The following is a 22,636-nucleotide window of genomic DNA, read 5'->3' as shown; positions in this document are numbered from 1 at the left end:
GCCCAGAATCCCATGGAAAAGAATTCCTACCTGAGATGAACTTATAGACAGCCTCAGAAAAACAAGGAGAATGACCCACCACAAACATGTCCTGAAATATAATGGAAGCACCAGAGGGCCAAGCATTTAAAGCAGTATAGCAATGCAAGAATGGCACCTCCAGCTCAGGTGCTAGTCGAGGGGAAGCTCTGCTTGGAGACACAGGTGTCCTCTCGTCACAGCAGCAGTGGACCGCACAGCATGTCGGGCAGTTCCACAAAATGAAGCAGCAGCAATGTTCTTGCCTCATTAGTACCATGGTTTCCTTGTTCTCTGTCCTCAACATGTCTGGCCTGTTTGTCTAACTATATGACCGTGTATTTATAGCTAATTTTCATGCCTTCTAAGTCAAATTTCTACTGACGTCAATTATTGAATTTCTCAGACTTGGTTATCCTTATTTATTTTTCCATTGAACTTTAAAGTTATATTACCCAAATGAACATGAATCTGCTGTTTTCCTGACTGGAACTGCAATAAATTGTGAGCAAATCCAGAAAAATGATTGTTCTTTCATTTGTCTAAGTCTTCTATACTTCAGTAAGGTTTCTTGTCAAACCTACTCCTGAGAAGTTGAAGGCAGTGATTGTATGATTTTTTTTCTCATTTACATTTCCAAACAGTAAATACTGATGGAGATAAAAGTGCCAGCCACTTAGCCAGATATTATTATTCCTAGTAGATATATACTGGATTCCCTAGAGTTTTTAACCCATTAAAAAATATATATGACAGTCTTTTCTTTTCCAAAATTTGCAGACCACTCATTTAATTTTCTTCTCTATTAAATACTAGAATCTTCCAAACAATTTTGAAAAAAAAAAGCACTATTATGTTTTAGTAGAAATGGCTGCTACTTTCTTTGTTTAGAATCATGTTTAGCTGTTATTGATTTAGTGAATAATCTTTATTTAAATTATCCTTTTTCTATTTTAATGTTTTTAATGCTCAGTTTTATAAACTACTTTTACAGAATACATGGTACAATATGATTTTTAAATTTTTTCTCTTAAAATTTTCTGTTGATCTTAACATCTGATCTGAAACATCTTAGCATTCCCAGAACAAATTCTACTTGTTGTATGGCACATTATCAGCAATTATTTATATTTAACTACAAATTAAACTTAATTTGCTCACTTTTCATTCTGCAACTCCTACCTCCTCACATATATTCTTTATTTTACTGGCATCCCAAAGCTGTGTTACACTTGGGGTACTATACTTTTTGATTTCTTGAATAACTGAAATTGGTGGTATTTTTGCCCGATACTTGAATGATGGTTGGATGCCATTAGTTGTATCAAAGAAGCATATCTAAACGTCTACTAATTATTTGTATGGTTTTAAACAATGAAATTAAGGAAAATATAGAGAGAAATTTAACATTAAGAAAGCACAGTATGGGCCTCCCTGGTGCTGCAAGGGGTTAAGACGCAACCTATTAAGCTAGCTGCAGCCACTGCAGCACAAGTTCAATCCCAGGCCAGGGAGCTACCCACATGGCACAGCAGACCTCTCCTGCCTCACCCACTGCTCCCCTCAGCAGTGTATTTCAGTCTATCCGCTTGTTCTGATCCCCACTCTGTCTCTGGTGAATCCTCTCACCCCCCCCCAACTCTGGCCTGTACCCCAATTCTTGTATGTATAAATAAATAAATCTTTAAAAAAAAAAGTATAGTTAACACCTATAGTCTCTCAATCCTCATAATTCACAGCTATCTTTTTACAAAACTTAGGCATACCTCCTCCCAACGAATGTATCAGAAACAGTTTTCACATCATACATCTGAAATTTAGTTACAAAATTCAAAGCTGATGCTCACATGTCCATAGGGGGAAAACTTTACCTAAGGAATTCAATTATTATTACTTGATATAAAATCTATTTCTGTGAAATATTTATCTAATGGCCCACACAAGAAGTTTAGATCAACTATTCAAAAGACAAATTAAAACAGGCAATTTCCCCTTATTACAAGTGGTTTATAAATGAAATACTAAGTCAGTTTCCTAAAACAAAACAAATAATTATGCCTATGGGAAAAGTTAATTCTATTCATCTTAAAAATAAGCCGTGTGCCAAAACAAATATAAAGAATAAAGTATATAGCCAACTATTCATTAACAATTAAAAAAAAACTAATGATGAAAGCTATAATGATGTCATTCCATAAATACTTTTTTCTAATTTAAAATTTATCCTTGTGGGCCTCCCTGGTGGCTCAAGGGGTTAAGCACCACACTATGAAGCAATCCGCAGCCTCTGCAGCACAAGTTTGATCCTCCGCCGGCCAGAGAGAAACCCACATGGCGAAGCAGACCTCTCCTGTCTTGCCCACTGCTCCCCTCAGCAGTGTATTGCAGTCAATCTGCCTGTTCTGCTCCTCGCTTTGTCTCTGGTGAATCCTCTCACCCCCCACATCTCTGGCCTGTACCCCAGCTCTTGTATGCATAAATAAATCTTAAATAAAAATTAAATTAAATTAAATTTATCCTTGCTTTGGAATTTATGCTCTGGAGTCTGCAGTATGTATGGGGAAAAAAAAACAAAAACAGCACATTGCTTCTCTAGAATAGGGTTCTCTCCATACAAAATATAAATCACTGTTTTTATAACTATAACTTATAACCACTCTAAATTATAAACATTTTATATGAAAAACCACTGAGAAGAATAAGTACTGAATAAGACCCTGAAAGATTATTATCGACATAATTAAATACCTAGAAAATCTAAGGAATTAGCTTTAATACTCCAGTAGAAACTTGACATGTATGGATTTAATAATATGATCTCTACTAAAGCAGCTACAGAAGGGGTTGATTTCTTTCACCATATTCCTCTCATTCTTTTCTATACTTAAACCATTTAGGAGAGTGGGGTAGTTATACCCTGCCTTACACAAAAGGGAAAAACATGGAAAAGAAATTTGCTTCTTTCCTTTATTAACATTATAAGTTTTCTCTCACCTAAAAGTTTTCTCTCACCTAAAAGTAAAGAGTCCTGATTAATAAAAGCCACCCAGGTCCAATAAATGGCATAAATCCACTAGAAAAACAAACAACCTGAGGGCCTCCCCTGGTGGCTCAGTGGTTGAGCACTGGGCTGTGAAGATGCCCGCAGCCTCTGCAGCACCGGTTTGATCCCTGGCTGCTGGCGAGGGTCCCACACGGCGCGCAGACCTCTCCTGCCGCGCCTGCTGCTCCCCTCAGCAGTGTATTTCATCAATCTGTCTGTTATGCTCCCCACTCTGGCTCTGGTGAATTCTCTCACCCTCCTGCACTTCTGACTGTACCCAGTGCTTGTATAAAACAAAAAAAAAACAAAAAAAAAAATACCTGAATAATACCTAGTAAATAATGATTAGGAATTACTATATTCTAAAGAAAGAGAGCAGAGGAAATCTGCTATTCATACAAGAACTGAGTGTGGCTACCATGTCTGGACTTTGCAGATATGTTCATTTAGTGTTACTTAGAATTGACCTAGTGATGTTTTCTGCCAAACTCAATCAGTGTTTTGGAGACACAATAACTGAGTGTAAGGTAGTTCCCTAGATTGAAATCTGAAACAGAATGAGGAGATTAATGGAAAATTGATGAAATTCAAATAAAAACCTGGGGTTTAGTTAATACTAATGTACCAATATTGGTTTCTTAGGTTTGACAAATGTGTGGTGGTAAATAAGATGTAACAAGGGGAAAATTGGGTGAAGGACAGAGAGGAATTCTCTATGTCATCTACTCATATAAATTAACCCAATATGGAAAGCTTATTTAAAAAATAACTATGCTGGGTTGCGAAGCTGCCCGCAGCCTCTGCAGTGCCTATTCAATCCCCAGCTGCTCCCCAGCCACTGAAGGAGGGTCCCACATGGCACGCAGACCTCTCCTGCCACCCGCTGCTCCCCTCAGCAGTGTGCTTCAGTCCTTCTGCCTGCTCTGCTCCCCGCTCTGGCTCTGGTGAATCCTCTCACCATCCCGCGCTTCTGACTGCACCCAGTGCTTGTATAAATAAATAAAAATAAATCTTTAAAAATAAATAAATAATTAAAAATAAAAAATAACTAGACACAGGAGAAAAATAAGGTAAGTAGAAACCAAAAGAAACAGGCATATTTAGAATTATCAGACAGGGCCTCCCCGGTGGCGCAGCGGCTGAGCGCTGGACTGCGAGGCTGCCTGCAGCCTCTGCAGAGCCAGTTCAATCCCTGGTCGCCAGCGAGGGTCCCACATGGTGCGCAGACCTCTCCTGGCGCACCTGCTGCTCCCCTCAGCAATGTATTTCATCAGTCTACCTGTTCTGTTCCCTGCTCTGGCTATGGTGAGTTCTCTCGCCCTCGCACGCTTGTGACTGTTGGAGGCGGCCACCCTGCGTAGTAAGTAGAAGGGCCTTGACCCAAGTCTTTAAGGCATGTGAAAACACATGCGTCTCGGAGGAAAACCTCTGAGTGACAGGACTTAGTGTTGAGAGCCTGGAAAGTGACCTGTGTGGAGTCGGGCTTCTACATTTCCACAGTTTGAGAATAACAAAATGGAGAGACCCTGCGCAGTGAGCAGAAGGGCCTTGACCCAAGTCTTTAAGGTATGTGAAAACACATGCATCTCGGAGGAAAACCTCTGGGTGACAGGACTTGGTGTTGAGAGCCTGGAAGTGAACTGCGTACATTTCCACAGTTTGAGAACAACAAAATAATGAGCCAACTCCCCAGGCTCTGGCTAGGAGGCGATAAGATCATGTGTGTGAGAACTAACCGCCTGGTACCTACTGTCTGAAGTAAATAGATAATAGTAAGAAAATAGACTAATTATTCATACATGTTATCATTATGTGGTATGCTTTGATGTTACACCTGCTACAATTAAAATAGTATGTAATGAGCATTAAGACAATAAAGATTTACTGTATGATGGACATGACAGTCCCCCATATTTGATTTTCTTTACCATCGCGTCCCAGGTTCGGACTCACTAGAAGTCCACACTGACTGTACCCAGTGCTTATATAAATAAATAAATAAATAAATAAATAAATATTTAAAAATAAATAAATAAATAAAATTATCAGGCAGACATTTAAGATAGATAAGATAGATATAGTTCTAAATGTAGACTTAACTATGCTCATAGAGATAAGACTCAAGATTGAGAACATTGACAAAGAATTAGAAACAGTTAAAAGAACCAAATATATTTACTTGCAGATTATATTTAAATTGAAATGGATTAAATTGGCATCCATAGGGCAGAAAACCAGACAACCCCTTGATTTGGTCATCAAAATCACTAATGAGTGACAGATGGATATTATGTGCCTCTAGCTATGATACTCCAAAAAGAAAGCAGCATACATTTATGTAATATTCAAAAGTACAACATGAATCTAATCATAAAAGAAGTCAAACAAATCCAAAGTTAGGAGTATTTTAGCTTTTTATAAAAAGAAAACATTTTTATTCTTTAAAACTCAAGAAGGCTAAAAAACTGCTTCAAATTAGATGAGATTAAAAGAAATGACAAGTAATGATAACTTTGTTCTGGCCTGGATCTTGAAAAGAAACGGAAGAATATTACTAGGTAAACTGACTAAATTTGGAAAATAAATGGTAGATTGAATAAAAGTATTTTATCAGTGTTAAACTGCCTAAAGTTGATAGCTATACTATGGTCATGTAAAAGAATCTCCTTCCCATAATTCTACTCCTAGTTATCTACCCAAAGAATGCAAAAACACTAATTTGAAGATATATATGCACTCCTATGTTCAATGTAGTACTATTTACAACAGCCAAGTTATGGAAACAACCTAATTGCTCAATTGCTCAAGGACAGATGAGTAGATTAGGAAGTTGTGGTATATATACTTAGTAGTATATATACTACTCAACTATTGAAAAAGAAAAAACTCTTGCCATTTTCTGTAACATGGATGGAACTAGAAGGTAGTCCACTAAGCAAAGTCAGTCAGAAGGAGAAAACAAACACCAGATGGTTTCACTTATATGTGGAATATAGAGAAACAAACTAAAGGGTCGGACAGAAACAAACCAATTACAAACCTTAGAGGGGTAATCCTAGTAGAATTGAGGCTACCAAGGGAAAGAGGGGAGAGTGGAGAATAGGATGTGGAGGGGGTTCAGTGCACTGTAGTAGAGGACTATAGGTGCCTTGGTGGTAGGTATGGTATGGTAACACACATCTGAAGAGATGTGATCCTATACCTTGGAATCATATACACCATTACCTCAATAATACGCACACACACACACACACAAATAAAAATAAATACACGCTGAAAATTTTAGGAGAAAAGGCACATGATGTGTTTAATTTACTCTCAAGTGATTCTAAAAAATGAGTGAGAGAAGGAGAGCAGAACAGGGAGTGAGGGAGACAGAGTATGTGTGTCAGAGTGAATGATAAAGCAAATGTAGTGAAAGTTAATTTGTGAATCTGTGGAAGGGTATGTGGAGTTCTTTGGACTACTGTTAAAATCTTTCAGTAAGCTTAACTGACGTACACCAAAATTAAGAAATGAATGTGGTTTAGAAAAGACTGCATACCAATAAAGAGTGAATTAGTGAAGAGAGATCAAAATACCCAGTTTTATGCATATGAAGACAAAATGATAATGTAAGAGACACAGTTGATATGCACATGGTTTATCAAATGCATAACTGGAATCCTAGAAAGAAAGGAGAGAAAATGGAAGAAAAATTAAAATTTGAAGTGATAATGGGTAACAGTTTTCCAAAATTGATGAAAGACACCAAGCCAAAAAATCAAGAAACCCTCCAGACACTAATAAATAGAAGATAAACAAAGATACAAAGAGAACCACTTCTAGGCAGAGCCATGTAAATCTAGAAAACTGAAAACAAAGAGGAAAGAAGAAAGATCATCTTTAAAGATGTACTAACTAGACTGACAATTGCCTTCGCACCAGAAATAATGGCAAGAAGCTAGAAGATAGTATACAATATTTAAAAGTCCTAGAAGAAAATAACTGGCACATAGCATTCTGCTCCCAGAAAAAATATCCTACAAAATAAATGCAAAATAAAGACATTTCCAAAAGCTAAGTGTATTTTCCACAAAAAGATCCAAATTAAAGGAATTTATAAAGGATGTTTATCAGGCAAAGAAAAAGGTGACCCTAACAGGAAAGTATGGGGTGCAGGAAGGAATGAAAAGTCAAGTGTGTGGGTAAATCTAAATAACAGCACTACATAAAACAACAATAATAATGGCTATGGAGTTTAAAATACAAGGAGGTGAAAAAAAGCTAAGGCTTATGCATTGTACCAGAGGGGACAAAAGTATCCATTAATATGAAATTTGACTGATGAATATTTTCATCTTTAAGTTACCACTGAAAGAATGTAAAGGTCGTTAGGGGGAGATATGGAATGACAGAAAGTGTTCTGACCAAATCAAGACAACAAGAAAGAAGAGTTGAACACAATAAGGTTATATTTAAACACAAACATATCATGGATTTAGTTAATATAAATGAATCAAAGTCCACTAAGAGCAAAAAATTTGTCTGAATAAATTTAAAAAAAAAAGAAAATGCAACAAGATGCAATTAATTGTATTAGTCATATAGAAATGTTTAAGTAAAAGAATGGAAAGAATCATACCCTGCAAACACTATTCAAAAGAAAACTGGGAGAGTTATGCTAATATTAGACAAGCTCAACTGTCAAACAAAACGCATTATTAGAAATAGAGGGACATTTCATTACTGTAAAACAGACAAGTCACCAGAAAGATGGAGAAACTCTGAATTTCAATTAAATTCTTATTTAATTAGATAGCTTCCCAATAAAGCAAAAATTGTCAGGAACTAGAAAGAAAAATAGACAATTCCATAGTCATAGTATGAGCTTTAATTACATCTTTCTCAGGAGATAATTTTAAATATGTAAGGAGGTAAAATATTTGAAGAACAACCTTTACAAAACTGACCTACACCACACCCAATAATTGCAGAATCCACATTATTTTCAGATACATCTAAAACACTCGCCAAAACTAGTATGTTGAGCTGTAAGGCAAGTATCAAAAAAATAAAACACGGGGTAAATTTTCTGATAAAAGAGAATAACACGTTAAAATTACTAACTCAGTTAATAATAAGATAACCAGGAAATCATTGGATGTTAGGAAATTAACAGGGATACTTTATTGGTCAAGAAGAAATCATAATGGGAATGTGAATGATAAAGAATATACTACTAGGAGCCTCTCTAGTGATGCTAGGGGTTAAGTCTCAGCACAATGAAGCTATCTACAGCCACTGCAGCATGAGTTCCATCCCCAGCCAGGGAGCTGACCCACATGGTGCAGCAGACCTCTCCTGTCTCGCCAGCTGCTCCCCTCAGCAGTGTATTTCAGTAGATTCGCCTGTTCTGCTCCCCATTCTGTCTCTGGTGAATCCTCTCACAAACCACCCCCCTGACCCCTGGCCTGTACCCCAACTCTTGTATGCATAATTAAATAAATCTTTAAAAAAAAGAATATACTAGCAATATAAACTTGAGTGCAAAATTATTAGGAAATTGAAAAAATTACTGAGTATAATAAATATCTACAACCCATTAACAGAAAGCAAATATTTACTACATTTCTCTTCAATATTTCTCTCCACGAAAACCTAAGAATTGCTCCCTTATTCTTAAAAAAAAAAAAAATCTGTAAACGTCAATGATTATAAAAATCTTCAATTAATATTTCACTTCTGTGTAAACCATTGGGAAAGTTTCTATTTTTCCAGTCTCATTCCCCAAAGAGAACCCAGGACGAAATAATTTTACATGTTAATTCAAAAAGCAAATTTAGGTCTAGAAGGCAGTACACAGCAACGTTACTCTCTCACATATTAGAAACAAATAATTTTCACTCACACACTTCCTTGTTTCTGATAAATGTTCACTGTATCTATCCCTTTGAAAAAAGGAGTATAGGGCTTCCCCTGGTGACTCAGGTGGTTGAGCGCAGTGCTGTGAAGCTGTCCACAGCCTCTGCAGCACCGGTTCGATCCTGGCCAGCCAGCGAGCGAGGGTTCCACATGGCGTGGCAGATCTCTCCTGTCGTGCCCGCTGCTCCCCTCATCAGTATATTTCGTCAGTCTGCCTGTTCTGTTCCCCACTCTGCCTCTGGTGAATCTTCTCACCCTCCCACAAATATGGCCTGTACCCCAGTATAAATAAATAAATAAATAAATAAATCTCAAATAAATAAATAATAAATAAATAAATAATAAATCTTTAAAAAAAGAGAATATAACAGTTTATAAGAAGTAAACCTTTTTTCTAAATTAAATGACCATTTATAATAAATAAATACAAAATCTGCTATAACACTCAGACCCCTAACAAAACTTCTATTTCTAAGTTATCACACAAAATAAATGTACCACAGTCACTTACCACTTGATCTGTTTTTCCGACTTGACTTCCCTCCAGTAAGAAGCATCTTGAGACTATTCCGAAACATGGTTGTGCTATTCTAGTGCTGACAAAACTGTAAAAGAAAATGTGGAAAAAGATATTAGAAAACTAGATTTTTCTACTCAAAATACTATTAAAAATTTTAATGTACTATAAGGAATTAAGTATGTTTAAATAAGTAGTACAGAAATTTTAACTATACGACAAAAAACATTTGTTCATTTAATTAAAGTAAAATATTTCCTTAGAAGTATATTACACTACATTGAGTACCCTAAAGGCAGATATTGCTGAGTTACACAGAAATAGAAAAGAGAATCAGTTAATCATAAATACAATCTATTCTTCCACTCAAATCTCCATTTCCTGGAATATTTTGTTTCCTACATGATCTACAGACACCCCCCGCCCCCCGTCCAAAGTTTAGCATTCTAGAAACTTACAGCAGCTACATATTTTCCATTGAACAAGCCAGAATTCCATCTCACAAGACTACAGCTTTTTATCTCCCACTCCTATTGAAGGAAAACCATTCCTAGTGTGCTCTTTCCTCTCTCACCTTCTCAAGGACTTTTATCCCCAGATCACCTTCCCTTCTCTCCCATGTACCTTCTTTTTTTCGTCTCTACTCAATTAGTCCAATTGTAACATAAACGTACTATAGTATGCCCTAACCAAAAATAAATTACTCCTCCTTTATTCCCACATGGCTCAACTATTGCTCCAATATCATTGCTTTTCAGAGCAAAATTTCCCTAAAATTGTTGTCTGTCAGTACGTGTTGCTCCCAGCACACTGAACAGAGCAAATGAGAATTTTAACAGAGTTCAAAAGAAAATATCCAAACCAAAGCACAACGAGATAAAGGCTGAAAAATGCAAAACAGAATCTAAGAGACATATGGAATTCACTGAAACACTCTAACATATATATCACTGAAACCCCAGAAGAGAGGAAAAAGAAAATAGGAAAGGAACAAAAATGAAGTGAAAACAGCCAAGAATTTTCTAACATTAATGAGCAACATAAAGCCAGGTCTTCAAGCAACTACAGGAAAAAGGAAACATAACATTTAAAGGGGCAACAATCAATAGACTGAGAAATAAACTTCAACAGAAATAATGGAAGGCAGAAGAAAATGGAATGACTTCAAAATTTTTTAACCTGTGCCAATCAAGACATCTATTCACAGTTAAACTAGTTTGAAAATGAAAATGAAGATAATTTCTGAAAACAAAAACAAAGAATCTATCAGTAAAAATACTAAAAAAAAAAGAGGTCTCCCAACAGAAGGGGAAAAAACACAGAAATGCAAAAAGGAGGAGCCATAAAAAGGGTAAATACATTGGCAAATTCTAAAGAACTATGATTGTCAATATAGTAACATTGCCAGCTTGTTAAATTTAAACTATATGTAAAGTTAAAGTGCATGACAACAATAACAAAAATGTCAGGTGGGTAAATGGAATTAAAATTTCTAAAATATCTGTTCAAAAAAAGAACAACTGAAATAATCATTTATATTAGACTGCAATAACTCAAAATTCACGTAGTAAAATTTCTACAATAGTCATTAGATGCTGAGATGAGAAGGATAATTGGAGTATCTGACTGAATTAAAAAAAGGTTGAGAGAAAAAGTAGCACAGTACATGTAGATAAAATATAACACAAATAGTAAGAAGGCATATTTAATCTCAAAGCCTCATGGGCCTCCCTGGTGGTGCAAGGGTTAAGTCTCAGCACTATGAAGCTATCCACAGCCACTGCAACATGAGTTCAATCCCTGGCCAGGGAGCTACCCACATGCCGCAGCAGACCTCTTCTGTCCCACCCGCTGCTCCCCTCAGCAGTGTATTTTAATGGATCTGCCTGTTCTGCTTTCAACTCTGTTTCTGGTGAATCCTCTTTCCCCCTGCCATCCACATCTCTGGCCTATACCCCAGTTCTTGTATGCATAAAAAAAAATAATAAATCTTTAAAAAAAAAAAAACCCTCAAAAATTGTTATTTTGTTAAATATTCACCCTGCTAAAAGAATTATGGCTATAGATTATAAAATGATGGGAAAAGGTCTAAAACCATTCTACAGGAAATTGGGTGTCTCTCTGGAGGTGCAAGGGATTAAGACACAACCTATGAAGCTATCCACACAGCCACTGCAGCACAAGTTCGATCCCAGGCCAGTGAGCTACCCACGTGGCACAGCAGACCTCTCCTGACTTGCCTGCTGCTCCCCTCAGCAGTGTATTTCAGTCAGTCCACCTGTTCTGTTCCCCACTGTCTCTGGTGAATCCTCTCACCCCCCCCCCCAACAGCACTGGCCTGTACCCCAGGCCAGTGTATGCATAAATAAAATCTTTTAAAAAAATAAAGGAAATTGGCACAGCTATGCCAGTATCGATCAAGTAGCCTTACTGCAGTAAGCATTACTAAAGATAAAGATATCTCTTAATCATTAAAAAGTCATAAGATTTCTAAATCTGAATGGCTCCAATAACAGTTTAAAAATAGAAATGCAAAATATACAAGACTAACAGATGATGCAAACAAATCCATAATCACAAGTGAGTAGGTATAAGGATTATATGAGAAAAGGCAAAAGGAGAATAGTGATATTCTGCATCTTGGGGGAGCTTCTGTGCATTTTTCAAAACTGAGCAAACGTCCACATCAGATTTATACATCACGTTACACATAAATTTTACTGCAAAAGGAATATTGTAAACAAATACTGAACTGCACTTAATGATACTCATGTTTAAATGTTTAGAGGAAAGCCCATCAATATATGCAATTATTTTGCTATGCAACAAAAAATAAGATGAAATGATGTTTTAAAATAGGGGAGGTCCTCCACTTTTTATTCTCAATACCCAGCTCATGGCAGACTCTCATGGGTCTTGGGTGAGCAAAAGAATAAATGAACAAGACTCTGATTCATCAGACTGTTAACTTGGTAAAGAGATAAGGGGAGGGCCTCCCTTGGTGGCGCAGCGGTTGAGTGCTGGGCTGCAAGGCGGCCCGCAGCCTTTGCGGCGTTGGTTCGTTCCCCTGCCAACGGCAAGGGTCCCACCAAAAAAAAAAAAAAAAAAGAGAGAGAGAGAGATAAGGGGATACAGCATAAGTTTCAACAGACAAGAACAGATAATGAATTAACTACAAAAGAACAGGGAATAATACCTAAACAGAATGTGTACCAGGGATAGTCAAAGAAAGTGTAGAAATTCTAGCCAAGTTCAAGATTTTATCTAAAGGAAAACAGAGAAAATTCTAGTCATGCTTTAAACTTTTGTGTAACTCAGACCTTCCCAATATATATATACATATACAGTTCTTCAATTTTCAAAAGGAAAAAATGGATAAGCACAAATTATTATTACTAGAAGGATAACAAACTATTATTTAAAGTTCACTAAGACTGGGAGCCAAAAAGAATAATAATTTCATATCTAAAAATAAACCAAGATAACACTTTAAGGTTAATTTAGGTAAAATAAAATAATGGCAGGTAGAAAAGTTCATTATAATGACGATCACTTTTGAAGTATAGAATTTTTTTTTACTTTGCTAATGCTAAAACATTTTATTAAAAATGACAAAATGTATAAAGAAATGAAACATAAAATACTTATTGAAAGCTAATTATCCATCTCCGTTACATTTTGATAAAATGACGTTCTCATTCAAATTAACATACCACTAGAAAATTTATTGTAATAAAGTATTAATACAGAAACTCCACAAAACTGAAGCTTACTGGGAAACGGCAGTTTGATCTAATTCGATTTATGACAGTAATATATAGCTAGATTTCACCTGACTTTTCCAAGTTTTTTATATGCAAATTTTTTAATGTTAACTCTTTCAAGAGAAATCCGTCGAATACAATTCTAGGCTAGAGAATCTCTGGCAGAAGAACAACAAACAAGCACTGACAGGTCCCCAATCACTTCTAACTAATGTCTGATACTTGCTGACGTGAACACTGTTACCCACATGGCCGCTAAGCGTTTATGTGCGTGAAACCTGGTCAAAACCATCCCGGGAAAGGACTGATTGTTCTCCTCTTAATGGACCACGAACTGAGACTCAATACCTTGTCTCAGTATCTTCTTGCACTACTTAATACAATCAATTTTTGTTTCTAATGTACAATTTAAAATGTAATCAAATTAACTCCTACACTATTCAGATCAAATAATCATGGTATTTCCCTTAAACTTTTCCATAGAGGACACTACCAATATTTTAGTCAGCTTTTCTAAAAATGTTTTTCTGTATCTTTTTATATTTTGGTATGTTTAGTATTGTTTTTTATTCTTAGTTTAGGTTTTGTGGTAACTTGGCTCTTTCATATATTTCCCCTTGTTTTCTAATTCTAGAAGCAAGTTTTTTAACTTCTAATTTGCCGCATGGGTTAATTATACCATTAAATGCTTTTAAAGCGCTACAGAATCTAAAGAAAACATTTCACGTAGTAAGAAAATAAAAAATAAGGAAAAGTAATAAACTAAAATATTATCTGTAGAAATCAAAATCAAGAATGCTTACTGATACAAATGATAAATTAAGCATTATCTTTTCCTTACCCAGTCAACCAACAAAATCTCCTTTGATGAGTCTCTCCACATTGTTAATCTGGACAATGCCTTCAGAGTTCCCTTGAAAACCAATCTGTTGGTGTTGCTATGAAAAGGTGTGTATCTTTAAAGTAAATACTACCCATTTATCAACCTTTTAGGGAAATTTTTCTAAGAGAACAAAACAAAACACATTTACTAACATTTCAAAGAAAAATTTTAAATATTACAGGAAAGGATATAGTGGTTAATGATACAAATATCATGGAAATGTTAGGGGAAATGATTTTTATAATAGCTACAATGGAAGAGATGCTTGATTTTTTAAAATATCGAAAAGAGCATAATTCCAAAAATGTAAAAGAAAACATAGCAAAAGAATATACTTAATGACCATACCATTGCTTAGTGTATTTAGTGTATGTTTATCACACTAGACTGTAAGAACCTAGCACCTGACATAGTAGTTGGAATATAAAAGGTATTTAGTAAATATCTGTTGGAGTCTTGACAGTTTCATAAAAAAGGAATCATAACTAATCTCAAGAGAAAAAAAGAGAGAAATAAGGAAAAATGGAAAACCTCAAAAGAGTTTGCATATCATTTTACTGAGGGGAGTAAATCACCACTGACAAAGGCAATGACGTGAAGCATGAGAACATTAAGTAGAAAGATAAATCTAGCAGCATGAACAGAGGCTTTTGAAAAGGTTAAAAAAAAGCACCCTCCATGTTTTTAAAAAAAGATGATAAACAGTCATAGGACCAGACCAAATAGGAAATAGAAAAATCATGTGTCCATTATCTGGAAATTACATGTTCTTCACCTCTGAAAGGGATGTTAAGTCACCAGTGTATTATCAAGAGTGGTTTTCCATTAAATGCTGACTGAGATAGATCATTAGATGTCTCAGATCTAGTCCCTGCAATAACCTTGGAAGCACCGACAATTAATCAAAAATAAGAGAAAGTGAAGAGGTATAAGAAGTTACTAAGGGAAATATATAGTCATAGGGGAAAGAGGGCAAGATAAGGTATTTGCTCCCCAATTTAGAAGGGGAATCAGACAATAAACAAATAAATAATGAATATGTAGTCTAATTTCCAATAGTGTAAGTGTCCTGAGGAAAAAGAAGGTTAATGGTGAAAGAGTGAAACGGGGCTATTTTACACAAATAAGATCAGGGGCGATTTCTCTGAGGGGACAATGTGTGCAGAAACCTGCATGAAGTGTGGAAGTAATCTTTCAGAACGTGTATGAAGATCCAAGCCAGAGAACAAACGGCTGCAAAACACTGAGGCAGGAATGAACTTGGAAACTTCAATGGACAGCAAGATGGTCGGTGAGGTGAGGAGAGCTTGAAGGAAAGGCTGATGAGGTTCCAGAGTCGCCAGAACTCAGGCTATCAAGGCACTGCAGTCCTGTAAAGACTGAACTGTATTTTCAATATGACTAAAAAAAAAAAAAAAAAAAAATGAGAGAGTTTTGACAAACAGCCGCTCTGTGAAGAACAGATTGCAGGGGGACCAGTTAGGAAGCTTCTGGAGTAGCCCACATAAGCAATGATGAAGCAGTACAGAGTGAAAGCTTGAAATACTTTTCCAGAACTTAGGGGGAAATGTGTATATTTATATGATAGGTAAAGCCTTGACCAAGAAAAAGGAGAAAATATTTATAAACAATAAGCTCTTTTTCTCACATTCACACCCACCATATCAGCAAATCCTGTACACACTGTGTGTGTATATTATTGATTCAAATTTCAGTTACCACCTGGACATCTTCCATAAGCCCTAAGTTCATTTCTAGCGTGATATCATTACATACACTCTATCATTTCACTTCTGATTTTCTTTCTAACCCATGTAATTTTAAGACAGTTTTAAAATCTCCCAAAGTGATTAGATTGTTTTGTCCTATTTAGTCTTTCTTTGCACAGCCACTACCTACTTTTACTACTTAATGAGCAGGAAATGTGCTTTGAGATTTCTGTTTTGGGAAACCCGAGCTTTTCTTTGAGGCCTATTGGACGCTCACTTTATGTAAATGTTCTACTGTTTTTGGAAATGTAAAACACTTTCTTTTTTTAATAGAGAGGGGTATGGTAAAAGGTATTCAGACAAAAGAAGAGCAGGACTAAATAGTTTAGTCAGGGAAGACTAAATAGTCTTTTTAGCTCTGTACCTTTTGACATAAAAGGTACTTGATGGCCCTTACGCAGAAGCAGCTTAGCACTGGTGTGAAAGCAGATTCACTGCCCTACCGCTTCCTGCTTAGACTACGCTGGACAGGTTCCTTAAACTCTCTATACCTTACATATGACTGTGACATAAGACTAGTCATGTAAAAACACAGCACAATGTTGGCTTATTTTTAAAAGCCCACTACATATTATTTTTATAGTAAAAGCCCATTAAATATAAGTTATTATTTTAGGATGCTCAAAGCCCTGTATAATTATTTTATTACTGAGGTTTAATAAAATGAAGACATTTATGGCTACGGAATCAGGTTGTCAAAATATTTATTTGGTTCACCTCTGTCTAGCTCCTACTCATCATTCAGATTTCGGCTCAGGCTTTTTCCAGAGACTCCCATGACTACCAGCTGCTAAGGGCTGGTTCCATGCCCCTACTTTATCCTTCCCTTATAAAACATAGTATTCTATCCTAATTGATTTTACAAGTGTCTCCACCACTAACCTATAAGGGAAGACTAAATAGTCTTTTAATCTCTGTACCTTTTGACATAAAAGGTACCTGATAAACATTTGCAGAATGAAGCTATAAACTAGTATGATAATAACTATATTAACTACTAATAACGGTAACTTCTCTCCCTGGTTCATCTGCTCCCAGGACAATCTCTCTCTTTCTCTCTCTCTCTCTCTCTCTCTCTCTCTCTCTCTCTCTCACACACACACACACACACACACACACACACTCTGAATGGATGAGGCTCTGGCAATGTGCACTAATAGAAGCCTACAATGTCTACAAGAAATTCAGGGTTAAGGAAACAGAAATCACTACTTCAGCAATATGCTCAGTCCTTCAAACCTGCCCAGCACCCATGCACTATTCAGTACTGACTGAGATAATGTGATTTCATAATGAGCACATAGGTCCTAAAACCCTTAGAGTTTCCGAAGAGAACAATAAAGATATCTTTTGTTATGTCAGTGACATGACTTTTGGAAAGCCCCTAAGTTACCTAAGGAAGAGATAAGGTTGCCAGTCTCACTCTCCCCCCACCTTCAGGGAAGAAGGAAAGGGTTGGAGGGTCAATCACCAGCGGCTAATGATTGAGTCAATCACTATCTGCAGTAATGACGTTTCCATAAACGTTCAAGCAGGTGGCGCTCAGAGATCTCCACCAGGCTGGCAAACACATGGAGGCTCCCCTCGAGTGCAGCGCTGCACCCCTCCCCATACTCTTCACGCGAGCATGTCCCCATCTGGCTATTCAAGAATTTTATCTTTATAATAAATGGATAGCCGCCTAAGTAAAATGTCTCTCTGAATTCTGTGAGCCACTCTAGCAAATTAATCCAGGATGGAGTCTTGATTTATAGTCAGCCAGTCAAAAGCACAAGTAACAACTTGGGCTTGTAACTGGCATCAGAGGTGGGCTGGTAGGTGAGCAATCTTACAGCCTGCATGCGAGATCTGACACCACCTCCAGGTAAAGCATGTCAGAAGTAGCTAATTGCTTCATGGTGTTAGGAAAAAAATCCATGTCAAACCAACCATAGTTTCTTTCAGGTATTAGCCCACTTTGTGGGTTACAGAATGGGGAGCAATACCTGGCTATGATACATGCTCTGTATGCTGATGTTACACAAGGAGAAGCTGTGCAGACCCAGGCAGTGTGGGAATACCACCTACATGTCTTAGCTAGCAGCTTTCCAAAGGGCAGCAGTACAGTTTAGACTTCAGTAATTTTCTAAAATAAAAAGGGGGGAAGGAAATTTAAAAAATAGCTATTAGGCAGGAATAATGCATTCCCACTCCTATTTCCATGAGTGGAAACAGTCTGTGTAAAACAGAAGAGTAGTTATAGTTATGGAACTCCTGGGAATTGAAGAGCATATTTTCAAAAGACTGCTCTGTCACAAGTCAATAATTTAAGGGAACATACTAAGTTTCTTTTTAAAAAATGGTGTGATAATAAATCTTAGCATCTACATTAGCATCTAAACATTTAATGGAAACCTAACTACCTAGAAGGACTTAACAAAGAGTAAGAGTGCAGTTCTTTAAGGTAATCTCATCTTTTAAGACTTTCTGGAACAATGAAACAAGTAATCCTTACTAACATAAGCAAAATAGCAAAGGTTGCTCATTAGAGAATAATCCAAAGGTAAAGTTGACCTCTGCCTGCCACCAAGGCTCAGTGATACCACCAGGGGTGCAACACTTGACTGCTTCATTTACCCTGATCTATCCTCAGCCTCTACATTGTGTGCCCCCACCCCCCCAAAAAAAATCCCATTTAATTCTTATAATTCTTATTGGTGCACTCATTCCAGCAGAAGAGAGCAAGTCTGTCCAGAGAATCACTCTGATTTGATGATTTGGGTCATGTGAGCACCACCAATCCAAAGAAATGTGATGCCCTGTATATCATCCACAACAAGGGAATGGGGCACTGAGGACCGGACCCACACTAAAACTAAGGCTATTAACCAAAGGACATGAGCTGAGGAGACAAGCAGCAAGTGTCCTCCACGGTGCTCCACTTTCCACAGGAGGAGGAGCTAAAAGCATCACCAGAGTGAGAGTCAATTCAATCATGACTCAGCTGAAGAAAATAAAGAGATGGCAGAAACCTAGTCAGAAATCACCTAACAGGAAGACAAACACACTATTAATAAGTCTGAGTTTGAACACCAATGTAAATTATTATTCAAAAATGTAAGGAGTATGTACAGAGATGCCCTTATAACTAGATAATCTAATTACAGATGTAATCTAAAACTAAATATAAATGAACATAAACCTCATATATGTCCATACAGCATTAAAGTGAGTATCACAGAGCAGCAGCAGTAAACTATTATCTCAATAGTCACTGGCAGAGCATAACAAAGCCCACCCCTATACCACTGAGCAACACCTAGCGGAAGTGGGGTCACCTGAGTTCTGTGGAGGTACCTGGGGCAGTCTTGACTCACATAACCTTCAAATTTCAGCCACTGTTGCCAAGTGAGTCGAGCATCGGAATAAAGGGGTTAAGATTTGTAGCATCTGACAGCATTCAAGCAGAGAGGGGGAACCGCAGGTACTAATCCCAGGAATGGCAGAAATGATCACTGATGGGATGTTGTACATGGAGCCTCGGTGCTCCAGTAACGGGCATTGGAAACAGCCGTATGCCATCTCGGAAGGGCTGTCCAATCATGCAAAGGCGCACGAGCCTGCATACGCAGCATAACCACACCAGGGCCAGACCCTGCAAGAAGGGAAGGGAGCCGTCCAGCCTGCCAGCTGACACCAGTAAACAAGAGCCAGCAACGCTCCACATGGGGACAGAAAGGGCCTCCATGACTGACTGTATTTCCCAACAAGTATTACCTTCTCACCTTCTCACAGTGGGGGAACGTACAATCACAGGAGAGGGAGGGGATGCGCAATGTCTTAGTCTGGGGTCCTTAGCCACCTCTCAGAAAAGTGAGACCCTTCTCACTCCACACATGGAGCAGGGGGGTTCCCTTCCCCAGACTGGTGCAGAAGCTTCAGATGAGGACTAGCCTGTGACAGACCCAGGGCGAGAACACGAGACCAGTGTCAGTACCGCAGGACAGGTCAGGGCTGGGGAGGACACAATTTTAAAATTACTTACTCCCCTGCGGTTATAGCTGGCTGACGACACTGTGTGCATGAGGAGTGTATGCCGATGTTACCACACCCACCACCAGAGCACCAAGCACCCTCCCACAAAGTCCACTGAGCCCGCCTCCCACTTTGCTCCCCCACCTCACCTAACCCCTCTGGCGGCCTCATATCCAGAGTCAAGAGTTTTAGGGTTTGTTTTTGTGGCTTAGTTTTGTCTGTTCCTTTGCTTTGTCTCTCTACAGTCTCTATATTGCACATATTTGTCTTTCTCCTCCTGGCTCAGTTTGCTGAGCATAATCCCCCCCCCCCCGCCCAGTTCCATTCATATTGTTGCAAGAGGAGGGATTTCATCTTTTTTTAAATCACTGAATAGGACTCCATTGTGTATCAAGACCTCTTCTTCAGCCACTCATCTGTCCTTGGGTACTCAGGCTTTCCCCATATCTGGCTACTGAAAACAGTGTGGCAATGAACACCGTAGTGCACAGATCCCGGCAAGTAAGTGTTTTGCATTCTCTGGATACCGAAGAGTGGAAATGCTGGATGGTAATTCCATAAAAAACAAAGTTTATTAACTGTTTCTTTAAAACAGAAGTAAAGAAAGAATAAAGTAAGGAAGAAGGACCCATTAATAGGGAAATGAATAAAATTTTGACATATGAAACACCACAAACTATGGAACATTATATATTGTTTAAACAGGGCCTCCCTGGTGGCGCAGCAGTTGAGCGCTGGGTTGTGAAGCTGCCCCGTGGCCTCTGCAGCACCGGTTCAATCCCCCGGCCACCGGGTGAGGGTCCCACATGGCGCGCAGACCTCCCCTGCCGCCCGCTGCTCCCCTCAGCAGTGTACTTCAATCCTTCTGCCTGCTCTGCTCCCAGCTCTGGCTCTGGTGAATTCTCTCACTCTCCCGCGCTTCTGACTGTACCCAGTGCTTGTATAAATAAATAAATAAAATAAAATAAATCTTTAAAAAAAAAAGTTTCACTTAAAAAAAAAATTAACAGTATGAGCAACATTTTATTCTATTCTAAGATGAAAAAAAGCAAGTCATAGAACATGTACAGTGTAGTCTCAGACTTTTCCAAACTGCAGGTTTACGGACCTGTGTGAGAGACATATTTAGACTGAGGAGTGCAGCCTGTGAGAGAACACACACAAAATGTTACAGTGGTTCCCACAGGAGGTGATGGCGGTATTGAAAGGAAGATAAAGGTGCAATTTTTATTCACTATATTCTATTTTTATAAGTTTTTAAAAAATTAATAATAAATGAAATTCAGCGTGGCATATAATACCTCATCATCTCTGTCTAGTTCCAAAACAGTTTCATCACCCCCAAAAGTATTTATTCATTATTGATGTCAGTATAAATTTTTAATTATGCAGTCAATATACATTTTTGGTGAGTCCCCACAAAGCAGACAGATTTCAATGGATATAAAGGATGAGAGAACATTCTAGAAAATCTCACCTTTCAAGTGGACAGATTTCTCAAAGAGTTACCCATCCAACCTTCAATGTCTCGGATGCATGCCCATGGCACATAGACCCCCAAAAGTCAAAAATGAAGAGAAGTTTAAAACCTTAGATCCTTTGTATAATATGCCCATTTTCTGGTAAAATTAAGTTACATTGTAGAACTGTTTTGTCACCAGTTCAGAAAAAGGTCAAGTGAAAAGAGGAGTATTTACAGAACTACCACCACCACTTCCTGCACCACTCACTTTCCCCTGGTTTCTTCTAACCATATAATGAACCAGTCCAGCGTGCCCATGAAGTTAAAATTATACTGCTATTTTAGAGGACTAAGTCCAGACACTAAGAATTCTTATAAATAACATGAGAAACACCAAAACGCACATATACACAGCAAAATCTTTTTTTTAGTAACTTATTAGCTAAAATTCTTCACAAATTATATTCTTGGGTTTAGGAATGCTTCTTTATGTCCAAAACACATGCAATACAGATGGCAAGGGCACCTCAAATCTTCTTCTAGCACTGACCAATAAATTTTACAAGTGAATTGTCTTTTGATCATCTATTTATTCAATGTTTATTATGAATAAACTAAGTATAAGGTCTTAAGCAGGTACAGAAGGAAATTTTCAAAGGGTTAATAATAGCTCTTCACTAAAAGGAGTGTGGTAGAGAGTTAATATGAACCCATGTACACTTTAGGATACAAACTGCTGGAGGGGAGAGAGAGAGAGACAAGAGGGAGAGACTACTAACAGGTTTATGTGAACAGTACTATGCTAGTTACAAGGGAGAGCAATGTTGATCTGCCCTCAAGAAACATAAACCGGAAGGGGACTTATGACTTCACATAATGCAAAATTCAGTGATAGATATATTCAAAAATGCCAAGGCAGTATGAAAAACTACACAGGCATATCTACTCAGCTTTACCTTCACATTTCATGTGAACGAAAAGAAAAATCATCCTGCTTTACTGCCACAATTTTCAATGGTTAAAACAAAGTCATATATTCTTAGTATCAAAGCACTATAGGACTTATAAATAAGAATCCATCTACACAAGTATATTCATTCCAATGGACCCACAGACAAAGTTTCAGTTTATATAATGCATTAATAATTAAAACAGTAAGTTATTTATATGAGTACAGAGAGAATCCCAAATAACGAAATCTAGCATAAAGGTGAAATGTCAAATCTAGACAGATGGGAGGAAGAGGATTCAAGATATGTTGG

General features: G+C 37.5%; 1 protein-coding gene across 9 annotated transcripts in view; it reads right to left on the bottom strand.

Annotated features, from left to right (window-relative positions):
- The window catches only part of TANC2 (tetratricopeptide repeat, ankyrin repeat and coiled-coil containing 2), a 306,929-nt gene that overhangs the window by 257,783 nt on the left and 26,510 nt on the right, over positions 1 to 22,636 (bottom strand). For 8 of the 9 annotated variants that reach the window (XM_037494899.2, XM_037494901.2, XM_054689747.1 and 5 more), the window contains one exon: positions 9,477 to 9,570. In XM_037494899.2, coding sequence (XP_037350796.1) covers positions 9,477 to 9,543 — 67 coding nt within the window. In that variant the 5' untranslated portion in view covers positions 9,544 to 9,570. Of the gene's footprint in view, positions 1 to 9,476; positions 9,571 to 14,087; positions 14,225 to 22,636 lie in introns of those variants that run through there. The other variant, XM_037494900.2, reaches the window with a different exon arrangement.

This window comes from Talpa occidentalis, unplaced genomic scaffold, assembly GCF_014898055.3.
Source record: "Talpa occidentalis isolate TD23 unplaced genomic scaffold, MPIMG_talOcc4v2.1 talOcc4.7, whole genome shotgun sequence".
NCBI lineage: Eukaryota > Metazoa > Chordata > Mammalia > Eulipotyphla > Talpidae > Talpa > Talpa occidentalis.
This window is presented reverse-complemented; position numbering and strand designations above follow the sequence as displayed.